The sequence below is a fragment of the Camelus ferus genome, chromosome 7 (genome assembly GCF_009834535.1).
Source record: "Camelus ferus isolate YT-003-E chromosome 7, BCGSAC_Cfer_1.0, whole genome shotgun sequence".
NCBI classification, from domain to species: domain Eukaryota; kingdom Metazoa; phylum Chordata; class Mammalia; order Artiodactyla; family Camelidae; genus Camelus; species Camelus ferus.
In genome coordinates this window covers 6437715-6461825 of record NC_045702.1, presented here as the reverse complement: position 1 = coordinate 6461825, position 24111 = coordinate 6437715, and the positions used below count along the sequence as shown (strand labels likewise).

The 24111-nt window shown below is 53.8% G+C and overlaps 1 protein-coding gene across 1 annotated transcript; it reads right to left on the bottom strand.

Moving 5' to 3' along the window:
- Positions 1-6007: 6007 nt before the first annotated feature.
- On the bottom strand, positions 6008-23774 carry PDIA4 (protein disulfide isomerase family A member 4). Its single transcript, XM_032483260.1, has 10 exons — positions 23425-23774; positions 17813-17996; positions 16441-16646; positions 14221-14359; positions 12869-13074; positions 12586-12744; positions 10880-11031; positions 8514-8670; positions 7948-8181; positions 6008-7229 (listed from the first exon to the last, which is right to left on the bottom strand). The coding sequence occupies exons 1-10, from the start codon at positions 23510-23512 to the stop codon at positions 6814-6816; spliced, it is 1941 nt and encodes a 646-aa protein (XP_032339151.1). The 5' UTR covers positions 23513-23774; the 3' UTR covers positions 6008-6813.
- Between the last annotated feature and the right edge of the window lie 337 nt (positions 23775-24111).

Sequence of the window (24111 nt, the reverse complement as noted above, 5' to 3'; positions counted from 1 at the left end):
GGCAACAAGGTCAGGGATATTCTGGGCAGGCGGCAGAGGGGCAGCAGAGTTCCCAGCAGGAAGGCAGGAACAGGAGGGTAGGCAGCTGCCCCTCCGTGAGTTCAGGTCTCCAGGTCCAGACCAAACACTCCCCTGTTACCCTAAGCTGATGTGACAGCAGACTTGCTGACTGTCTGATTCCCCGTGGCGCCCATCCCAGTGCCTGGCACATGGCAGGTGCTCAACAAAAGTGTTGAGTGAGTGAGTGAAAGAGATTAAGGAGAGTGAACAATTCCAGAAAACCAGATGCAAGCAAATGTCCTAATTTTCAAGAGGGGAAAAATGAGAGTAAGACTTCTGTAAATTACAATCTCTAAATTGATGTTCCTCTCCGGCAAAATTCTAGAATGGATTATTTAAGAGTTGGATGTCTATTGGGAGCCGATTTGAAATTAACAAGAAAAAAGTCACCCATCAAAATAATTTTGTTTTGTTTTTAATTGCATCGCTTGATGTGGCTAAATTGTTTATGTCTCTTATCCTTCCTTTGTGGGGGCTGGAAGTCCACTCAGAAACCACGTTGAGATGGCTGATGGGGACTGAGGCCATCCTGGGAGAGGGGGTCTCGGTGCAGTGCCACAGGGCTGTTCCTTGGCCAGACCATCTAACCTGTTTTTGTCATTCACACGCATAAGACACTGAAGGCAGCTAATCACAATAGGTAATAAGCCGTGAGAATCAGGAAGGCATTAGAGATTGACAGCATGGGCTCATATCACATTACCTGGGCTGGAGTCCCAGTTTTCACCACCTACTAGCTGTGTGTCTTTGGACAAGTTGCTGACCTTTCCTTAGCTTAGTTTCTCCATCTTTAAAGTGGGCATAATCAGAGTATCTATCTTGCAGAGGTTGGGAGGATTAAGTGAGGAGCTCTTAAGAGAGAGTTCATTCTGGCACATAACAAGGTCCTGCAAGCATGTTAGGTCTCAAGGTTCAGGAACATTTCCCCCTGGCTGAACAGACACAAACTAATGAGAAGCTAATGGATACAAACTAACAAGATAACAGACGCAAATTAAGAGAGCTGAAGTTGCCCTTTTCAGTTAAAAACAAAAAGAAAATCTGAGCAGGTAACAGATAAAAGAATCTCACAAATCCTAGCATAGTTACACAGAGGCTGTCCGCCTGAGGTGTGCTCTGATCCAGTGGTACCCAGAGCCCAGGGCTCAGTTATTAAAAAGACACTGGCAAACTAGAGTGTACCCATGGGAAGGTGACCGAGGTGGTGACATTCAGCTCCTCACACTTTCTTGACTTTGCAAAATGCTTTTGACTAACAGTACCCGATTAGATCTGGTCCCTGTGACAATCCTGTGAAAGGAGTAGGATTGGCAGTATTTCCTCCAGTTTTATGGCTGAGAAGGACGGGGCTGGAAGCGGTCTGGGAGGCGGCCCCATTAGGAAGCTCAGTGGTGGCTGACAGGTCTGGATTTCCTGACTCACAGGAGAATTAAAAACCCTGCCCTCATCCCAGCCTGGCCCTGCCTATCCATCTCACCTCCCTGGAGAAAGTTCCCTCAAAGCCTTTCCAAGAGCCAGGTCCAAGGTCTCTGACCTTCTGTGCGGCAAGTAGTGATTATAAAAGCCCCTTTCTGAAAGCGGCAGGCCTCCTTCTCCACAGCTTTGGTTTTCAAACCCAGATCAGGGGAGACAGAAAGGAAGGGTTGGGGGAGGCAGAGGCCCTTCAGTCTCAGGGCCACATGGTCAGAGTATCAGGAGCCCAGGCTGATGGGGACAGCAGTGTCTTCGCTTGTGCTAATTCAGCAGTGAGGAGGAGCCTTGAAGTCGCAAGGCACTGGAGCAGAACCACGCATTGTAGCTCCCCACCCTTCACAGTTTTGAATGGTTGGAAGTTCCCCGGGGCCAGCTCTGTGACTTTGGGCAAGCCCGCCTCTTCTCTGGGCCTCGGTTTCCTAAAAAGGTGGGAGCTAGATGTGCCGAGGCTTTGGCAGGAGCAGCAGACGCAGTTGGGCTTGTGCCCAGCTACCCCCGCCCCCCGGGGCCTTCGGAGACCCAAGTTAGCCTTGGGGCGACCTACAGGCCATGGGGTGTGCTCCCACGTAGGGGTCAGAAAAATAACAGGAGTGACTCTGACAAGCACAGCTGCCCTGGGCAGTGTCGAGGTGACCCATGAAAGAGAGCACTTCGGCCAAGTGGCCATTCCTGTGTTCAAATGTGGTTGAGGCCTGGACCGTGCTTGTGCACGCAGCCTTCCATCCAAACAACCTGACTTGGCCCAAATTCCAGCACCAGACTCAGCTCTTCAGCTTTTCCACAGGAACTCAATTTTTTAAGTCTCTGTTACACTCAGGGCATCCTCTGTGCTGTTTTGTTTCTTGTGGTTATAAACAATCAGAAAAAAAAAGGGGGGGGGGTTTTATTTAGGTCTGCATTTTCTAACCAAATCCAGCTCTCAGATGCCTCTTCTTTGGCCCACATAGTATTGATATGATAATCTCAATTAAATTAGACATTTAAAAGTTGAGGGATTTCATATTAAAATGTATGGCTTTTCTGGAAAAATCAGAATAGCAACAGCCGGCCCGAAGCCCTCAGGTAACAAGTGCCCCCTTAAGGTGGAAGACAGAATCTCAAGGGCGCCCTGGTCACCACCACTCCCCATCGCCCGCATCCAGCCCCTTCATGCACTTGATCTACCAACCAGGTCCCTCTATCATTGGAGTTTTCAACCTCTGAATCTGAAGGCCTTTAAAGTCTCCTGAGGCATCAGTTTTCAATCCAACCTGAGCTGAGATCACCCTTTTCTATGTATAAGAAAAGCCAGAAAGAATAGGCAGGAGTTCCCTCTCCAAGCCACCGCTTTCTAAAAGGCCCCTTTCTAAGTCTTTACCAACAAGTGGTCCTTTGCCCTCCTCTCTCTGCCCCAGTATCTCCACCATCTAAGGTGGGAACACACTGAATTAGAGAACTGTGCTCACTGTTTGGGGCTGAGCCAAGTGGAGAGTGCAGGGTGGTGGGAGTTAAGGGGGGACTCTGTGTTGGGGGAGGTAGTGGCAGCGGAGCCTCGTCCGTGTCTGGCCCTCAAGCCTGTGGACCCAAGGAGCTAAGGTTCTCTGTTAGTTCATTCAAATGGTGTTTCACTATGTGCTCGGCCCTGGGGGTGTCTCCCACATCTCAGTTCAGCTCCCCCGAGTCCTGCGCTTGGCACACCGGCCAAGTGTCAAGCGGGTAACAAGGAAGACTTACAGTAGAAGGGATGTTTTATCTCAGTACAGGTGCCATAGAATGCATTTTGGATACCTCTGGTTCACCATAATAGGAATCAAGGAATGACTATCACATACACTTGCAGGGTTTAATCCCTTGGCCCCACTGATAGCATCCTCAGAACACAGGGTAAAACACGCCGTAACATGCTATTGGAGTTGTGCACTGAGATGGGCTCGAGGGTCTGGCTTGTCCTCAGGCTCCTGGAGCACCTCCTGGACCACAACCCTCACCCTAAGGCTGGTCCACGTTGGAGGGGGCGGGGGAAGGGGAAGGCATCAGTACTTCCTCGGGGCCTGCGGAAAGAGCCAAGGGCTCGTGTGTTCTCAAAATGCACTCGCACTGACGAGGCTTGGTGCTGGGAGAGCGGGTCACTGTGGAGCCCTGGGGATCTGTGCCGTTTGTGGGAAAGAAGCCAGGGCAGGTCCCATCTGCACCCGGAGTCTCCAGACGCTGGTGCCTCACAGGCTCTGAGAGCTTCCTCAACAAGAACGCTGCTGAAGCATTTCTTTTAGTTGCAGTATTTCCCAAGGCAAATTACCAACAGAACTTGACTTTAACGGGGCATGTATTGGTCTCCTTCATGAGGGTTCTGCCAACACATCTTGGGAGATGCTGGTGCGTGGAAAGAACACCGGTTCTGAGTTCTAGTTTCGGCTTCTCAATTTACTATGTGGCTTCAGGCAGATTGCTTTGTCTCTTGGATCTCCACTTTCTGTATTACCTGATGGGGGTCTCAATACTTGTCCGGCCTACATTTCAGGAGTAAAATGTGATTGTATTTGGAAGCTTTTGAAAGCAGAAAGAACACAGTAACCCTGCCAGATCTGAGTCCCCAGGCCAGAAATGGGGGCCTAGGAATCTGTATTTTATACACACACAGACCCACACCCTCCATTTGGGGTCACTTGGGGTCTACCTGGGTCTGCACGATGCTAGGTCAATGGCTCCATGCTGGCCCATCAGAACAGGTGGGAGAGACAGATGAGCAGTCCCAACAAAAGGGCAGAGGCTTCAAATTTAGCATTTCAGGGTGGCTGATGTCCTGTGCGCCAATCTATTTCCTACACTGGGAATCACCTACCAGGGTAGAGGCAAACACTTACGAGAGGGGCTGTGCCGTCTCTGACCAGAACACCCACCTCCCAGACTTACTGCAGGAGGACACCCACCATGGGGCCCCACCTCTTCCAGCCTCAACTCCATCCACCTCCTCTCACATCACTGCTTCCCTCCGTCTGTGGTTCCCCCACTCACCATGCAGTCGATGCCCTGTCCCTTTGTACCTGCTATGCCTCAACTTGGAAAGTTCACCTCCCCCTTTTGGCTCCCAGGTCAGCCTTAGTGAAGGGCTCCTCGGGCTCCCAGGCTGAGCCAGTGTCTGCTCTCTGGGCTCCCATGCCCTGCACGTCTTCACCTGGCACTGATTGCACCAGACTGTTACTGATTTACTCTGCCTGTCTCTTCTGCCAGTCTACAAACTAACCAGTCTGGGGTAAATGCTCACAGGGGCCTACTTACTACAGTCAAGATAGGTGAGGTCTACCCAGTTAAGACAATCCACTGGGCAACGGGGTTTCCAGATTGTATTTCAGAAATGGATACATTTTGACTTCTGCCTCAGGGCCTTTGCATTCACTGTGCGTAAGTCTCCTGGGATCATCTTCAAATGCAGATTCTGACTTTGCAGGTCTGGGGCCCAGCCTGAGATTCTGCATTTCTAACAGACATCCAGGTAGTGCCAATGCTGCAGGTCCCAGGACTACACTGAGAAGGGACTCCCTTCCTTCCTCTGCTGGGTTCAGGTCAGCCCATCCTTAGGTCTCAGCTCAAATGTCACTTCAGAAAGCAGGGATTTCTGACACCTCACTTCAAATGAGGTCTCACTTACTCCTTCCTAGAGCCCAGGTCTCTCCCTCACCGCCTCACATATGCTGTGTGTGAGGCCTCCCTGGCCAGGATGGGAGCCCCAGGAGGTGCTGGGTCAGTGTGCCTCCTGATCGAAGAAAAACCCTGCAAGCCCCACATGCACATTTACTCCCGGGAGCTTCCGACACAAAGTCCCTGAGAGAAGCCCGCTCCTCCTCCTGGTGAAAGAGCACGTCCTCGAGGGCGCAGAGGCCTCCTGCCACACTCAAGAGTCCGAGAACTTACCAGATGCCGCCCACAATTCCCAGTCCACCTTGGCTGGACTCAGCCTGAGCGCAGAGCATCTGGGAAGGACTGCCCGGGCTGCCCCTTGCTGTGAGGGCTGCTTCCCACCCCCAGGCAACCCTGCAACAAACACACCAGCCACTGCAGAAAGAACTGTCCCCAGCTCATCAGTTTCCATCCTTGTCACCTCCATCTGAGCGGAATTTGGAGCAGGTGAGTGGAGACGTCACATCCTAGTGAATGAATGAACTGGAATGAAGCTCGCATCACATAAATCCCCCAGAAGTCCTGAGGGCTGGGCCAGCTTCCCGACTCCCAGCCCCGAGAAATGCTCAGGGCCTGGTGCTCCGTCCCTGCCCACTCCTGACGGGATGTGCCACTGCTCACCCCCACACCACCCAGGGCAGAGCCCGCCCAGCCCCTCACTGGGCCAGGATGCCGTCCTGCCCCAGGACATTTGGGGTCGGGTGAGACAAGCTCCAGTCTGCAGGGTGGAGAGCCACCCTCCAGGCCCAGGTTGGCCTCTCCATCCCCAACGTGCTGAGGCTCCAGGATGGAACGATGTTCTCTAACACAGCGACGGAGGTTCATTTTCAATAATTTCTTTATTCCATCACAACAGCCTACCCTACCCTTCCTATCACCCTAAAGCATCCATCTGTGCCCCAGGTCGTCTCTCCTCGGCAAAGGCAATCTGAAGAGGCAGGCTTGCCTGACATGGAAGGCTGAGCCTCGGAACCTGGCTCCAAGGGTCTGGGGGACAGGGAATCGCCCCCACCCGCGGTCCTCTGTTTGAGAGAAGGCACAGCGACACCCAGCCCTGCAGAGATGCTGTGGCTCCCTGGGCTGGGCAGCGGCTTGGGGTCGGGCTGAAACGGCGTCCTTGGCAGGGCGACAGTTCTCACTTTGTGCCACGACAGGAAGAAACAAAAGCCAACAGTCCCATCTTCAACAGATGATTCTTCAGACAATGATAAAATAAAAGGCAAAAATCAATGTGACTTGGCAAAAGCTTTTTAAATTTTAAATTAAAAAAAAATTCACAAGGAAGAGATTCAATCTGTCTGCTTTGAAGAAATATATTAAAGAAGGTGAAAGGTTAAAAAAATCAAACCCCAAATAATGATAAAAATAGATGTATCCTCTGTAAAATTCTGGACTAATCTACTGAGTCGTTTGTATCTATTCAGTATTCAGAGCATGAGGTGAAATATCAGAGTATAAAAAAATTTAAAAACAACAACAACAAAAAAATATGAACAAAAACTTCGAGATACTGCCACTGAGCAAAGCCACCAGGCATGCGGCCGGCTCGGGCCCGGCCGCTGGTTGCTGGAAGCTACGCCGAGTCTGGTCCCCCCCGCGCTTGCCCTCTGCAGTCCCTCAAAGCCTTCAAAGTTCTTCCCTGGTCCTGCTCAGCTTTGTGGCGTGTTCTTCTATAAACTTGCTCAAGTGCTCCAGATCTCTGTCACCATCCTCAAATTTAATTGGGTTCTTTTTGTCCCCACTGGGGGCGAAGTAGATGGTGGGGAAGCCCTCGACTTTGTAGCGGTCGTTGGTGATGTCGTTGGCTGTGGCGTCCATCTTGGCGATGACCAGGTTCTTGTGGCCCTTGTACTTCTTGCCCAGGGCGGTGTACACAGGCTCCAGCTGCTTGCAGTGCCCGCACCAGGGTGCATAGAACTCAATCAGGACGTCCTTCTTGGGGTCCATCACGATGGAGTCAAAGGTCTTCCCCACCACGACCTTGACTGGCCCCTTGTTGTTCTTGGGCACTGGCTGGGATTTGACAACTGGCTTCAGTTTTCCTGCCGAGGAAAGCAAGCAAGAGGAGGGGTGTGAAGCTGAGAGGCCTGAGACTGGTGGCTCCGGCTGGACCCAGCAGAGGGGTTGGCCTGATGTGCAGGAGGACAGGGCAAGTCAGACACTGCCAGGGCCAGGCAGGGTCTTTTCTCCAAAAGCCAACCCCTATCTCTTTGGCTTCTTCTACTTTCCCAGGCCCTGCAAAGGCCAGAGAGGGTGCAATGCAGGGGCCCCCGGCCCCCAGCCCCCCAGGCCTAGCGGCCACTGGATCCTATCAATGAGGCCATCACAAAAGAAATGTTGCTGGTGTAGAGCAGAGGAGAGCAGGTGCTGAGGCCAGAGGCCACGGTGGGGACCCAGATGGAGCAGAGATGGGACAAGCAGGCCTGCTAACGAGCCGCCAGCACGCATGTGACCTGGGACCACGTGCTCAACTGGATCAGAAAGGCATTCTGCTTCATGCCAAATCAAGTTTTCCACATACAAAACTGATGCCTGTCGTACTTTAAATATTTTTAAGGTAAGTTGAGATCTCCAGAACACCTGCCTTTTTCCCTATTATAAAAAAAGAGAGAGAGAAAGCAAAAGAATGGGGGTTCTCTGTCTCCATCCTCCCTTCCTTTGGGCCCAGGAGTAAACCCTGGGCCAGGCTTGGGAGAACAGCGGCTGGGAATTTGGGGTCTCCTGGCCAGCCGGCTCTGTTGGGGGGGTGGAGGGGCTCACCCTTCTTAAAGGCGATGACGAAGTCACGGAGGGCGTCAGCATCGAAGTCGTCGGGCTCCATGGCGAATCTGCGGCCGCCCTCGTCCAGTATGGCAGCGTTGACGTCCTCCCCGCTCTCGCTGAGCCCCAGGTCCTTGACCTCTGTGGCGAAGTCGTCCTCGTCGGCCACAGCAAAGGTGTACTCAGGGAAGTCCTTGGCCACCTCCAGGACCTTGTTCCGCCAAAACTGAGTGGCTGAAACAGGATCGTGGGCCACGAGCTGAGCCGCGGAGGGGAGGATCCAGGTGCCACCACCCAGGCCCTCTGACGCACGTGGCTCAGGCCTCGGGCGGAGGAGAAAAGCATTTCCCCAAAAGCCTGCTTTGAAGTCCCTGCCCGCCTGGAGGTGGGGGTGGGGAGGTGGGCGTGTTGGGGGCTAGTCTCTTCCAATCGTCCTTGTATCTCTAAGACCCCTTCTGCTAAAGCAGGATAGAAAGGGGGTGGCTACACAGCAGGAAGGACCTGAACCCTGAAGCCATAAACAACACGCAGGCCCACCCACCGGGTCCCGGTCTCCTGGTCCTCACCTGCGCGGTAATCGAAGCTGAAGTCGACGCCGTAGTAGACGACCACCAGGGGGCGCCGCGAGTAGCGCTTGGCGTCGTTGGAGGCCTTGCGGTGGCCGACCAGGGGCAGGGTGTGCTTCAACACGTGCTCCTTGATGGCTGACCCCTCCGTGGAGTCCTGCAAAAGGGGGGCGGTTGAGGAGCAGCGGTTGGTCCCTGTCAGCGGGACAGGCATGGGGGAAGACATCCCGGACTCGTCCCACTCAAGCACGCCCAATAATTCAGGGGAGCACCCCCCTCCTCCAGAGAACCCTAAGCTGGTCTCTCAGGCCATCGCAGATGCCCTGTGCCCTCTCCTTTGGGTCAGGGGTCCCTGTCCAGGTCAGTTGGAAACTGCTGGAGGAAGGCCTAGCTCTCAGGTGACAGTGGCTGTGAGCCTGGGCTGAACTGCACACAGCATCCCACCTGCCCCTGGTCTGATCCTCACAGTGGCCCATCAGGGACACTACTCAGGGAAGGAACACAGAGCAGAGAGATGTAGGGAAGTGGCCACCTGGGCTCACAGCTCTGCCTGGAGAAACCGCGTCCCTGACCACCTGCTACACCAGAGCACAGGGTGGTCTTGGGAAGAGCGTGGGGCCAGACACAGCTGTGTAGCTGGGGAGGCGGCCCCAGACACCGACCTCAGAACCACACGAGGGTGGCAGTGCCACCGCACTCTGGATGAGGAGACCGAGGCGCAGCGAGACTAAGCAGCTGCCTGCCCAACAGGACGTGGTGGGTGACCAGGACTCTTCCCCTAGAGACTGAATTCCACTGGGATGGATGGTCAGGGAAGTGGCCCCAGGTGGCACTGAAAACGGGCAGGACTGGCCAGGTGGGAGGAGGCAGCAGGAACAAGGCAGGGACCAGGCACCGAGGGCAGCCAAGGCCGTGGGGTCTTTAGTCAGGACAGCCCCTGGACCCAACATCACCCCAAAGGTGAACTCAAGAGTAAAACTGAGTGACCCCAGACAGATGTGCTCTGTAGCTGAGCGCTTCCACCCATGGGCCTGAGTCTGAACAGGCCAGAGCCCGCCTCACTCACATCCCAGGCAGACTGCTTATCTTCTCACAGCAATGCTGCCTGGGCTGATTCCACGCCTGGCTTCATCTTGTGTCTCCTGCCCTTGTCTTTCCTTTGTCCTAATTTCTAAACCCACTTTTTAAAAAACTGCATTGTATCATGTTGCATGAGTTTTTACATAGCAGCCTGAAACACTTCTTAGAACAAAGATGGTATAAAAATACCACTCTGTTTAAAATGTTAAAAACATCTGATCAGGCAAAAGAAAGAGCAAAGTGGCAGCGATATGTTTAATAGGCTGGACTGTGTGGATCTCCACCTTTTGGGGTCAAGGACCCCTTCACGCACACCACACAGCACTGTGCTTGATTCCTGTGGTCTGCACACCCCAAGCTCATCAGGGCTCCTCTTTGGACCCAGGGTCAGTACCTCTGGATGCTAAAGAGAAGCTAGAAGGGAGGCGGTGAGGTGAGACCACCAGCACATGTCCTGGCCCGGGACGGAGCACACGTGCATTTCTCTCTTCACTTGCTCCTAACTGCCTGTGGGACCCCCAGTGTGTCTGCTCACCTCTCTGCATCCCAGTCTCTTTCTATCAAATAAAATCTCTGTATTCAAGATGTAAGCTTCCTCCCAAGTCTGAAGATCTACTCAGTGAAGCACAGGGCCTCTAGGAGACACTTGGAACATGGAACTGGATCCAGGCTCACCCTGGCCCGGGAACTTCATCCAACTCTCTAGAGATGAGTGCATCACACTCCTTAGGATGACAAGGAGTTGGGGGATGTAGCGGAATAAAAAGCCAAGTCCACACACCACGCTCCACAGCTTCACCCAGAGAACAGAGACAGGCCTGACAGCACTTCATAGCCGCCTGCCAGCAAATGAGGCTCAGCTCAGACCCAGTGGCACGTCCTGGCCAAGAGCCACACCAGCTACGCCTGCCATTCCCACGGTGGGCGGAGCTTAAGACAGGCTGGTACTGGCCCTCCAGGAGGTATGAAGAGTGGGGCAATCCTTCTGGCAAAAGCAAGTGGGGCTCTACGGGACCCTTGGCCCCATGACCCACCAGGTATGTGAGATGCCCCTTCACTCTCTCCCATAAACCCCAACCTGCCAGCTGAGCTCCCGTCCCGAGCCTCCCAGGGACCTGTGCCTTTACTGGTAGGGCAGAGGGGCAGGGGAAAGGCACTCCAGACCCTATGGTGGGGGGAAATCTCCACGTCTCCAACCTCCCCACCCCACCACGCCCCACCCCGCAGCAGCTGGACCAGGACCTTCCTGTCGATCGGACGCCCAGGGGCTGGCATCCCTCACCCACCTGGATGTCCATCACGTGGCTCTTGGGCTCATATTTGGATTGGAACTTCTCAGGCTGCATGACAACCAACTTCCCTGGGGAGACTTTCAAGAACTTTGCTATTTCAGTGCTGAAAGTGTGGTAGAATTTGTAGTCTTCTCTCAGGTTGTTAGCTGAGAAGTTAACAGAATAATACACATTTTACTAAACTGCTTAAATGATCTAGGTTCAACTCACTACCCGCATCAGACAAAGCAAATGCCCAGAAAACAGTGTAATTACTGTCATGAACTCTGTGTGGACAACACCCAGGGCTCAAGCACCTGAAAAGGGTTTAGATTTAAAAATTTGGTACAGATGTAATACCTGGAAATCTAAATATCTTGGAATTTATTTTAAAAATAAACTGAGTCTTCACAGAAAAACTTAGAGCTAATTTATCAGGTACCACAGTTCCCTACGGTCTCCGATGCTGAGAAGCAAATTAACCGCATGCACAGGCCGTCGCCAGAGCCTCCTGAATCCACAGGGCGAGCTTCCAGCCTGGCACCCCTCCGGGGCTTCAGTTTCTCCCCCCCCCCCCCGACTTGGTGGGTGCTGGTGCAGGCCGCGGCCCTCTATACTCTTTCATTTAAATCCTGTGAAACTCCCAAATGCAATCCCACTATCTGAGGATAGCCTAGAATGGGAGCTGGCAGACTTTTCTGGAAAGGACCAGACAGGAACTACCCGGCTCTGTGCGCCACACCATCCCGACCACTCAGCTCTGGGCTGAAGCGTGAAGGCAGCTGGACAGCGTGCAGACCAGCCGGTGTGCTGTTCCTACAGAACCTACGAGACCCGGTGGGGACCCGATTGGGCCTGCGGGCCAGCCTGTCCACCCCTGCCCTAGACCCCACAGGTGAACCACCTCGGTCCTTCTGCTCTCACTGAGCCACCCAGACCCACCCTGAGTGGAGTCTGTGATCCCAGCACTGGGTGAGGCGTCACCCCAGCCCCGAGGGTGGCTTCCCAGCTGAGTTACGGGAATACACGGAGGAGATGGCACAGCACGTGTCGGGGACAGCCTGGACAGGCCCATAGCTTTTGGAATCAGACACACTTAGGTTCAAGTCATCATTTCCGACCTGCTAAGTGTGTGATTTCAGGCACGTCAGGGAGTCACCGACAGTGCGCGGAGACCAGCATGAGGATGAAAAAGCACGAGCAGGTGAGTCTCCACCTGGTGCTTCAGGTATTTGTTCTCAGGGGGCCGTGGGTGGAGGGACAGAACTGCCCTCCCGACCGCCCCCCACCCTCACAGACCCCTTCCTCCCACCAGCCTCCCCGTCACTCGCCCTGCATCCCTGGGGCTGTGTCTGGCTCCTCCCCCACAGTCCAGACAACAGGCCCAGAGCCTCTCACCCCTGCCTGAGCCTAACCCAATCAGCCACGCGGAGTCCCAAGTGTCAGACTCGAAGTGAGGCAGCTGGACCAGCAGCGCGGGCAGGAGGGGGGTGGGACAGCCCCCTCCTGCTAAATCATATCATCCATGTGTAATAAAGGCCACAGAGAACCAGCACGAACCCCAACCCCAGAAAACCCGTTCCCACATATGCAATCTCAATTCCATCAAGCCATCCCCAAAATCAATGCCCAGGAGTTTTATACAAAAGCAGCAGACTCCTCGGCAGCCCCAGACAGCCTGGGCACCTGCATTTTGTCTGGCCTAGAGGGCCATGACTTACCAGCATCCTGGTACTGCTGGTAGGCTGGGTCGCTCTCTGCCTTGAAGACCCCAATGATGATGACATCATCTCCATCCTTCAGGAACTCTTGAACCTGCTTCAGGGCCAGGATCTGTTTGGAGGGCGGCCCAGACTGCTCGATCATGTAGTCGACGATGCCTGGGAGCAGAGCACACGCCTGAGGAGGGGCTCGGGGCCCCCAGGCACTCTCCCCACAGCTCTGCCAGCACACACCAGCGCCGGGAGCTTCCATCCCCGCCGAGGCAGAAGGAAGCAGCAGTACCGTATTTCTCCCGTGGGCCGTTGTAATCAAAGGGCCTTCCCTTGCGGAAGATTTTCAGGGTAGGGTAGCCGGAGACATCGAACCTCTTGGCCAGGTCTGTTTCCGCGGTGGCGTCGACCTTTGCCAGGGGGATGGGGGGAGAGCGCTTGCTCAGCTCCTTGGCGGCCTTCTCGTACTCGGGGGCCAGTTTCTTGCAGTGTCCACACCTGCAGGCAGAAGCAGCTTCGTCGGTGGCCTGTTCCCATGCAAATGCAGCCCCCTAGCTAATGAAGTGCAGAAACCCAGCTGCATCCTCGAGGGACATGGAGAGATCCAGCCAGTCTCAGAGTGGCCCCCCACCCCTGTGAGCGCTGCCCGGGCCCCTCCTGAGGGGCCAGGACGACATCACTTCCCCCTGGGGCCTTCACACGCGGGGATGTGTAAACACACACACACACACACACACACGAGCCACGGGCGGATGGGGTGTAACAGTGACATGGGGTGAGGTGTGGGAGAGTAGGGGCAGGTAAGGACACAAATCTGGGTTGGCTTAACACAGGACCTGAGGGCTGAGCCGGGACCAGAGGGATGGGCAGGCAGTGGACACAAAACCATGAAGGGCGAGTGAGGGGAGGGGACAGAAGGCGGGAAAGCTGTGGAGACCGCGAGGATCTGGCAGAACGGCAGAGGGAATGGGTCGCAAGTGTAAAGCAAGGTGGAGGGTCATCCTCCGAGACTCATCCCAGAAGAGCAGAGCCAAAGATGGAGAAAACCAAGGTTCAAACACCTCAGAAGGAAGGCAGGGAGGCTCAGGTGACAAAGCCTGGGGCAGGCACCAGCTGCCACCCCTCCTCACTATGGGGACCAAAGGAGTGTCACCTTCCCACTGCTTAGAGCCACGAATGTCACAGTGCTGTCCCAGGGACATGTTTCCCGGGGATCACTGGCTGAGCACGTCCCTGGCATGGGCAGGGCAAGTGTGGAGATGAGCAGACTCAGCAGGCAGGGCCTGGTGCCCAGCTGTGTCCTCCAGGTCTGAGGGGCCCCAGATCACCGGGTGGCCCCGTTAGGTGGCTCACATGGGCTCACACTTCCCTGCGGGCTCCTGGCTCTCCCCCTCACCCCAGGCCTCTGTTTCAGCCTCATCCTACCTCCAGGAAAAGACTGTAAAAACCACCCCTCCCCAGAGCACTCAGGCACTCCTCTTCGCCCTCTGTGCACAGTGGGGACTTTGCATCTGACTGCTCTACAGCTACCTCTGCCTCGTGTGTGGGAGTCTGTCTCCGCCACCCCTGCCCAGTGCCTGTACCGGATACAGGAAAGGCCTGATCAGTATCCGAATAACAAGAGATCGACACCACTTTACTCACCATGGGGCATAGAACTCCACCAGAATGATGTCTGCATCATTCACCACCTCGTCGAAGTTATCTTTGGTTAGCACAAGCGTGGCTTCGGGTGGAGGTGTCCAGTTGGGCTGGGAGATCTCTTTGACTTTGGCAACAATTTCTAGAAGAAACCAAGTAAGACTGAGCACGTGCAGGCACCAGGCCGGCGGTGCTTCACCTCGCTCCACAGGCAGGAGGGGAGGGCAAACAGAGCAAGTGGGACCACAGAACAGGACATGTTTGATTTCCTGAAATCCAATCGCATCTACAAGCAGGGCTGCTCTGCGGTTCTGAGGCCACAGTTAAGAGTCAGAAGGGCCACTGTTTCCAGTAACACCTGTCACATTTCCACTGCCACAAGCACCACCTGCAGACAGCTCGTGACAGTCCAAGCCCAACCTGACAAATGAGGCTTCTGTGTCTACCAGACCGGAGTTCTCACTGCAAGCAAACTGCAAGAAGCCATCCCTGATGTCTGACCACACGTGCCTATTAATACGGTTTGGGGGGCATCCTCTTAACTCGTACAAAGATACACATATTTAGCCTTGCACATCTGGCACTAGCATATTATGTGCATCATAAGATGTAGGCAAAACTGGAGAAAAACAAAAAGAGGAGAATGCTGCTCTGGCTGCACCAGCATCACCGGGAAGCTGCTATGAAAAGGCCCGGTTCCCCAGAGACGGATTCAATGCCGGGGGTAGGACACTGAATGTATCCTCACAAAGCACTTTCCAAGTGGTCCTTAGGAGCAGTGGCTGCAAACTTTTTCTTTTTGGCTGTAGAGTCACGTAAAGAACCACGTTAGCAGAGCATGACCGCAGTGGGGACAGACAGCACCTCCGGCAGGCACAGCCAAGCCCTGGGGCAGTCGGTGTAGGTGAGGCCGGCTTACTAAGACGCACTGGCAGGGATGTGCCTGGGGAGCCCGCTTTGGCAAACGCTGCTCTCAAGATTCCAACCTGGGCCACATCCCTAGCTGTCAAATGTCCAGTGCAGACTTCCAAATATACAAGCCTGTTTACTTTAAACAACAAAGTACACCACTTTCAGCCTGACTGCACATCAAGTATTGTGACGGCTACGACGTACATGTTAAGTAAAAACACGAAGGTGCAAATGGTGTTCAAGATACGTTAACAACTGTGTAAAAATTACACACAGAGACACATTTGCTTTGATGTGTACCACGTATCTGCAGCACACAGGAGAAATCTCTTATACTAGCCACCTTCCTGGAGGGGAGCTGGATAACCAGGGTCAGGGTCAGGGTCAGGGTCAAGACTCTTCATTATCCTCTTTGAATTGTGAACCCCGCAAACACATTATCTAGTCAACACAGACAGATACAACATGAAGATAAGTATAACCCGAGTGATCGTGTTCTCTCTGTGCACCCTACGTGGGGCTCCAGCGCTCAGAGGATCACAAGACAGACTCACACCAACTCGCAGGGAACCGTGACACCAAGTCCACGTGACCTCCTGCTCCGTGATGAGGAGCCCGAGGCCCAGCGTGGAGGCACCTGCATATGATGACAATAAAGACCCCAAACCAACTCAGTGCTATTCCCACTATGCCATCCCAGGAATGGAAAATGCAGCAGAAAGCAATTTTGTGTGTGTATGTATATGAGATTAAGAGATATGCTAAAGGACATCACAATTTTATTTGTTCACTCATTTAATGAAACTTATTTGGTACGAAACATGAGCCTGGCAGGGATCCACCAGGTCTGGTTTTAGAAACACTGTCTGGCTCCCCACACCAGGGGTTCCAACGTGGGGCTCTGGACCCACAGCCCAGTGAGCTCTTGGCACTCACAGGAAAGGCAGATTATTGAGCTGGGCCTGAAACTGACTGACTCGGAAGCTCCAGGGTGGGGCTCAGCCATCTGTCCTACAACCCACCCCCTCAACCCGCTGTAAGCCTGACACAAGCCCAACACCCAGAAGCACCACTCTGAAAGCCACGAAGACCTGTGGCCTTGTCTGTCATTTCACAGTCTGACTCCAGATCTTGGGTTTCACGGTCCTCAATGGAAGAAGACAGCCCCTCCCTTCCAAGGACAAGTCTATTTTGCTCCAGGGTACCTTGAACATTCCAGCAGGGATCACTCCCAATCCACTCAGCTTGTCTTGGTTTCCATTATCCAAGCCCCCTCCCCCTGCCTCCTCCAGCAGCCCGGGTACCGCTCACCTTCCTGGGTCCTGGAGCCCTCGTAGTCGACAGCCTGCCCCTTCTTCAGGATCTTGATGGTGGGGTAGCCGCTCACGTCAAACCTGCTGGCCAGTGCCGACTCCGAGGTGGCGTCGATCTTCGCGACAGGGATGGGGGGGTCGCTCTCCTTCAAGGTAGTGGCGATTTTTTCATATTCTGGTGCAAACTGCTTGCAATGTCCGCACCTAAGAATTAGATTTAGGGAAGGAGGTTAACTGTACTCACGGAGACCTAAATCCAGCCATGCGCACAAAAACTGGGGCATGAGGACCAGAAAGGTCTGCAGTTAAGAAGAGAGACACCACATGAGAGGCCCAGGCAGCTGGAAGTCAAACAGATCCAGGTTAGAATCCCAGCTCTGCTGTGAGCACAGACTTTTAACATCTCTACACCCCAGCGTGAGGAGAAAACTCTTCCTGAAAGATGCGGTCTCTCCCACGCCTTCTCGCAGAAGTGGGGTTTTCCAGAGGCTGCATGACTAACGATGATGTCAGCATTCTAACGCTGACATGTAAGGGGGTTACTGTTATTTAAAGGTGAATTTTTTTCTATTTCTCAGTTTTAATGTCTAATATGGTAGCTACTGACAAACATGATCCACGTAACAAGATATTTCGGGTCCTCAATTTTTAAGTGTTAAGGGGTCCTGCGACCAAAATGTTTGAGAACTGCTGACCAGGAACAGTGTGACCTCACAGGCCTGTTCAAAGGACTGTTTAGATATTTTATATAAAGCATCTTAGACTATGCCTGACCATCAGGCACTGGACAGTTTATCTTGACTATTTTGTCTCCAAAGCAAACCAGGAGGGCGAGAGGAAGGGAAAGAGGATATGGGATGATGAGATGGAAGCAGCAGCAGAAGATAGGTGGGTGTGGACCACCACACCATCACCTGCACTGCGATGGTCAAGATGGGAAAGAGCTGGTCCCCAGGGCCTGAGCCTTTCCTTATTAGAGACCCCCCCACCCCACGGGCCAAGTCTGCACTGGGCAGGAGCGGGTAGGGGGCAGAATCTGTAATAAGGGATGCATGTGTCTGTCACCCACTCAGGTCTTTGTCACCCCAGCTCATTAACCACCCCCAGCTGTAACTATCAGAGGACATATTCACAATTTCAACCACTCGACTCTGAAAGGAGCAGGGGCTGTGGTCCCTGAGGGCGGGTTCATTGGATGCTCGATGCAAACTGGCAGAACGCTGAGCTCCTGGCGTCCCTGAACCAGGGCCTGAGTTCCTGCACCTGGACACTCCCACCCTGCGGGGTCTGGGTGACCTGAAGGGGTCAAGCCTGTGACACAGAGGAACCCCTGGTCCATTAGTTGACGGACGTGCAACGTGGGTCCTCACCATGGAGCATAGAACTCCAGCAGCACCGTGTCTTTGTCAGCCACAAAGTTGTCGAAGTTTGCATCAGTGAGGATCAAGACACCACCTTCTTCCTTAACTTCCAAGTCATCGTCCTCCTCGTCTTCATCTTCCTCCTCCTCCTCCTCCTCTTCCTCCTCAATGGCATCTTCTTTATTAGAAGAATCTGAGTGGAAAACACCCAGACTAGTTAGGCAACTCGTGACCCGTCTCCTTAAAAATTTTCCTAGAACCCAAACCCCTCAAAACGGTCAAGATTCCTGAGTGGTCCCTGGGGGCCACCACGAGAAGAGATGATCTCAGGCCTCCCCAACCCCAGGAATTCTGCTCTAAGTTTGTGTATTTGGTGGCCCCTTAAGATTGTATTTAAAGGGAGGTCACGGTTAAAAGATATCTGAAAAATTACAGGTCTAGAATTTAAAATCTAAACGCAGCAGCAGGACTGGCAGGCAGGCCCAGCTCCCCCTCCAGATGAAGCTCTCCCCCAACCTTGCTCTGCATGCCTGCTGCCCGGGCACAGACAACTCCAATGCCAGGCCCTCCCTCCCTGCTCCCCATGCTGAGATCTGGTCCCTCCTCGGCAACACCCTGTGGGCCAGGCTCCTTGCCCAAATCCACACTTGCGTTCTGGGCATCTGGGCATCTCACTTCGTGGCTCCCCTGCGTCTGTGCCCAAGGGCAAGGCTAACCTTCCAGGACACGCCTCCTCTTCCTCACCCTCTATGCTTCCCTCATCCAGTGCCCCCTGGATGAATGACCGCCTGGTCCCCAAAACAGTACAAACAGGAAACGAATACTGGTTCTCAACTCTTCACCATGGAGGATGGCATACTATTTTGCTTCTGAAAGGGGTGGCATTTTTCTTCATAGTCATAAAAAAATAGCCCCATGGGTGTTACAATCGTCCAGCAGAAGGCCAAAGTGTGACGGGAGGAGGAGGGATTGTATTTTATTTATAAAGTCAGCCCACGTAATCTCCAGGGTGCAAATTACCCTGGAGAAATTTTAGGATTTACAAGTCAACAGACATCAAAAATATACAAATTACATCTTTGTCGGATACCCTGCCTGGAAGCAAAGTTCTCGCCCAAGAACGCAAGATGAGTGTATCTTATTTAGTTTCATCTTAATTTTTTGCTAAACTACAGATACAGGAAATCCTGGGACGGCAGTTCCTGTTACCCAGTTTCTCCAGTTATCACCCCCTCACCCCCGCCCAGCAAACAGAAGTGCACCAAGTGCGACTCCATCAACGCTGAAGGCAGAATGTTTCAAGGGGCCAATTACTTATTTTCAGAGATGATTCCCAGGAGAGAAACCAACACCAAGTGTGGGGCTGAGGCTGAAGTCAGGGCTTGAAAACCTGCCCTGGGGACCCTGGAAGCCCTGAGACTCACCCAATCTCAGCCTTGCCCAGAACTCATCCAGCGCTGGCTCTGCAACTGCTCAGACAAGCCGGGAACTTGTCTGGGTGGTGGCTTTGCTCATTATTGTAAAACCTACCAACTGGCACACTGATTACAAAAAGCAAACCCCAAACCTACTCTGCCACACTGAGCCCCACCCTCGTCAACACTGTCCCTTCAAACATCACGCTGTTTTTTCCTTTCACATTATCCTCTACAGCTTAAGGTGTAGGTTCCTCCATGGTGGGGTAGGGGAAACATTTCTAAAATCCCAAAGGAAAACTCACCAATTTAAGAAGCACAAACCAAGCAGATACCTCTGTTTTGGGGGGCAAGTTCCTTCCCCACCCTCTCCCTGCAGGCTCAACATCCCCACCTCCCCAGCCAGTGCACCACCCCGCTTCTTCCCCAGCAGAGGCCCCGTGGGGTGGACAGGCCTGCAGAAGGCCCAGGCCCCCAGCACTGTCATCAGGAGGCACTAAGAGGCTGTAGAAAGTGATGAGAACCAGGCTCCCTGGACGTGGAGGGGGCAGGACCGAGGGGAAGAAGTCTGGGTCCAACCCCATCTCCACCTCTTGGGCTGGAGGCCTGAGCTGGTTTCTTTACACTCGCATCAGCCTGAATCCCCTCCCGCTGGAGACCAGCAGCTGACACCATGCACCCAGGTCCTCAAGAATCTTGAGAACTTCTGACTTGAACATCCACTGGCTTGGGGCTCCTGGTACTTCTGGAAATATCACCTACAACACCCTGCAGGGCACACAGGGATTGACTATGAGGCCCCGTGGGACCTGAGTCAGTGGCTTTCCAAAAGGCGAGACTGACCACCCCTCACGTCAAAGTCCCACCCAAAATGACCCTTGTTGGGACTGCAAACCTGGGGGCTCGATGCAGGGCTGTTCTGCAGGTTCTCTGCCCCAGTCAAGGGCCTAGGAGGCACCACACGCCTTGCCCCAGGTCTGGGAGCTCACAGGGCCAGGCCCGAAGGGCTGCTGCAGGCAGTGAGGCGGGGCCCTGGGCAGCACGTCCCCTCACCGCCAGCCTGCCCAGCTCAGTCCGAGAATCAGGTTTACTTGCAGGCAAATGGAAAGATTGGAGGCAGGCTGGACAGAAAACTTGGGGGAACTTAGTTCTCTCTCCAAGCTGGAAACACAGCTCGGAGCTCGGCGATCTGCTCAGTGCCCGGGGATAAGGTGTAGAAGCAAAGATGCTTTCCTGCCTACGCTCAGCCTGACACGGTCAGTGCGCACTCCCGGTGATGGGGCTCGCGGGGTTAAATGGGTGCCTGTGAGTTATCACAGGACAGGGTTCCTAACAGGGCTCCCATTTCTTGATACTTTTAAAAAAACTGATTTTCCTTTTATATTTTTAAGGATAAACAAAATGACACAACATTCCCTACATAAAATTAAGGATGTCAATTGTGTGAAGGTACAGCCCCCACTTTCCACTCCTCCCCGGTCGCAGACACCCCCCAGGATTCATGCCCTTGCAATGTGAGAGGTGTCAGCTCTATATTCTCATCGACTAAGACCCCACACATCCCGACAAGGAAAACGTCTCACATTTTAATGGGGAGACTGCTTTTCACTGGGCTCCACTTTTAAAGTTGGACATTAGAGACCAGAAATATACCCAAAGCTTTCCAGCACCTTCTGGAAGGGGGCCGTCCTCCTCAGCATTCAGTTAACGAAGCCTCTTGTATCAGCTCCAGACTGCTTAGCCCACCCAGCAGGTCCACTCCCAAAATGTGGGAACTCCCTCTAATCAGGTCCCTGTAGTCCCCGTCCACTGCCACCAGTGCACCTGACCACAACACCAGATACTGCCCTGCCTGGACGCAGGCAGCTCCTTCCAGGGTAGCTGCATCCACCACCTCAGCTGGTCACTCCTCCAATCCACACCAGAGAAGTGCCCAGAAAAGTTGGATAAACAATACCATTAGGTCAGTACGAACAGAAAAAGAGAACTCTGTTATCAGCTCCAAAGTCGCTGAGCTGATACTTCTGATGTGCCAGGCACTGTGCTGAGCACTTAGAAGCGGCATCACCCCAAGGGAAACATTACCTGCATTTCCCAGATGAAGACCAGAGAGCTTCACTCATCTGCTCACGGACCACAAAGCTACTCTGTGGAGGGTCCTGATCACTCAACTGCTATGCCAGATCGTCGCATCAGATTTTCTTCCTAGGGTGTCCTACGTTCTCCAAGGATTCATTAGATAATTACTTCCCGAAATTAAAAGAGAGGGGCAGTTGAACAGTTCCTCAGCGCTACACCCAAGTGACTTTCCACTTTTAAACCTAAACCAATTCCAAATAAAAGCAGGCAACACCCCAGCATCAAAATATTTTCCTTTACTCTTAGCTGGAAAGATGGGAGGAGAACAAGTGGCTTCTAATCAGACACGGGAAGCCCCGCAGCCTGAGGCTTAGGCCGTCAGAGCTTAAGTTCTACTTAGTAAACATTCTTTTGAGTGGTATTGAGGGGCCCAGACACCACCGTGCTCTTTGAATCTAAAGTGGAAGAGAGGCAAAAAAGAGGAGGGAAACCCTAAAGACAGGGAGCATCTGGGGTACAGGGAAGTGTTGCCCCCAAATAAACCCACAGGACGAGTTACCTGTTACAGAAGCTGACAGTGAAGGGCCAGAGGCGGGAAACGACTAGAAGCCCAGTCCACCCGACCCTAGAGATTCCTGGGCTCACCCCAGAGGCAACCGCATTAGTGACCTGTGACCCAAGTGACAAATTGCCCCCTTGCTGTCCAACCATGTTTGCCACCCTTCCAGGCCTCTTAAGAGTTCCCGCATAACAGAATCACTGGATCAGAAGCAAGACAAAGCTATCTGCTTTTTGGCTACAATCCAACATTCCAAAAACTACCCTCCACCCCCACTGGTCCTCAAACTTAAATGTACCTCCCAAAGTTTATTCTGCCTACAAATCAAAGAAGCCTGTGTTTAAAACGCAGATTCGAGGGCGCACCCCTGCATTCTGCTTGGGTATATTTTTGGGACTCTGTATTTAAATCAGCACCAGGTGACTTGGATAAAGGTCCTGACACACTTGTAGATGACAAATGCTAGTTCCTGTTGGCAGGGGTTCTTTTCACCCAGTGCTGGCTTCTAACTACCTTTTCTATGTGGTAAAGACTCCTGAATCAGTGACTTGCATAAAAAGTTACTCAATCTGAAAGAGTATAAAGTTCACACTTCCTCTGCAAACTAATATTAGAAAAGGGGGGTTATTTATATTGGAACATACTCAATACCACACACACACACACACACACACACACACACACAAAATCTAGCCATCTGGAGAAAGGCAGAGAGGAAGAAGGGTAAGACCAGTAATGAGATGCTCCTTTCTGTAGGAAGAGCATTCTTTTCTCGACTACATCTTTTAATTTTCAAAGTTCTCTTACACCATTTGTTTTTAGCTAGCTGACTGCAAAGAAAAATGCAGGAGCGATGACTACCAGCTGTCTAATGTTCCTCTCTGAGAGAGGCTTTATGGCCAGGGGCCACACTCATCCTTACCTCCCAAAACCCTGTGCAGTGACTGGCACATACAGTAGGTGCTGAATAAATGCCCCCAGAAGGAATGCTACCTCTGGTTTCTAAAAGATGCAAAGCAAGCCACCCCTTTCTCCCTCAAACCAGAACCCTTGAGTTATTTATTTTCAAACCTACGAACTTCATTTTTAAGACGTAAAATGCTTGCTGCTCGCGGCTGTCCCAAGAGCTCTCACTTGGATCTTCACGCCCTCGGTCCTTCTCTAAAGTCTGTTCTGAAAACAGCGGCCCCTCTCCCTTCACGCTCCCTGGGCGTGTTAGCCTTCAATGTTTAACCAGTTCCCAAGCTCCCTTTCCCAGGAGCGGGCAGGCAGCCTGGACCCGAGGAAAATCTGAGCAGAATCAGGACAAGGGAGCCAGTTTGCAAAGAAGGACCCTCTATGGGTCCAAGTCTGGTGGCAGCCGCGGCCTCTCCGCCGCCCTCCTCTCCCGGGGTCTCCCAAGCGATCCTGCTCCCTGCTACCGCCCTTCAACTCCAGCAAGTCGGTGCAGGGCGTCAGTTCAGCAGGACCTCCGCGCGTAGCACACGGATCCCCGCGTCGCACCCACCCCCGGTGCCCCAGAGCCGCGCCGTCTGGTCCACAGGCCCGGCCCTCCGCCGGCCGCTCACCTTCGTCCGGGCCCCCGGCGCCCGACACGGCCAGTAGCTGCGCCAGGGCCAGGAGCAGGAGAAGCAGGCAGGCTTTCCGGGGCCTCATCGCGGAGACGCGGAGTGCGGCCTCCTCTCGCCGGGGGCCGCTGGGCGCTCCCGGACCTCCGGCTCTGGTCTCGCGAAGCGAAACGAGAGGGGAGGAAAGAAACCCCCCGGAAGACCTCGCCGGCAAGTGACTGGGGGCGGGAGAAGCCGCGGGCCGGCCAATCCCAGCGCGACCGGGATCGCGGGCCGCGTGCGCCTGGGTGCGCGTCCGAGCCCCGCGGTACCGCCCTCCGCGCGGACCCTCCTCCCCGACCTCCTCCGCGAGCCCCGCCGCTGCCGCGTTTAAAGCTCGGAGAGCTAACGTGAGGTGCCCTCTTCTGATTGGCTGCGCCGCGGCCTCCAATCAGCAGCTGCCACTCGGTTTGCCGGGAGCGCACAGGCTGAGAGAAGGAGCGGGGGAGAACAAAGGCGGCGGGCCAGGGCCGGAGGGGCGGGGTCGTAGTACGCCTCGGGGCGCGATTGGTCGGCGGGCGAGGCGGGGCCTGGGGAACGCGAGGTGGGCGGGGCTCCGGGCACCCCAACTGGGCAGAAAGAACACGTGTCGTTAGCGGACCGTTGAGGAGAGCGGGGTTCTCTGCACATCCCGTGGGGACCCTGGGG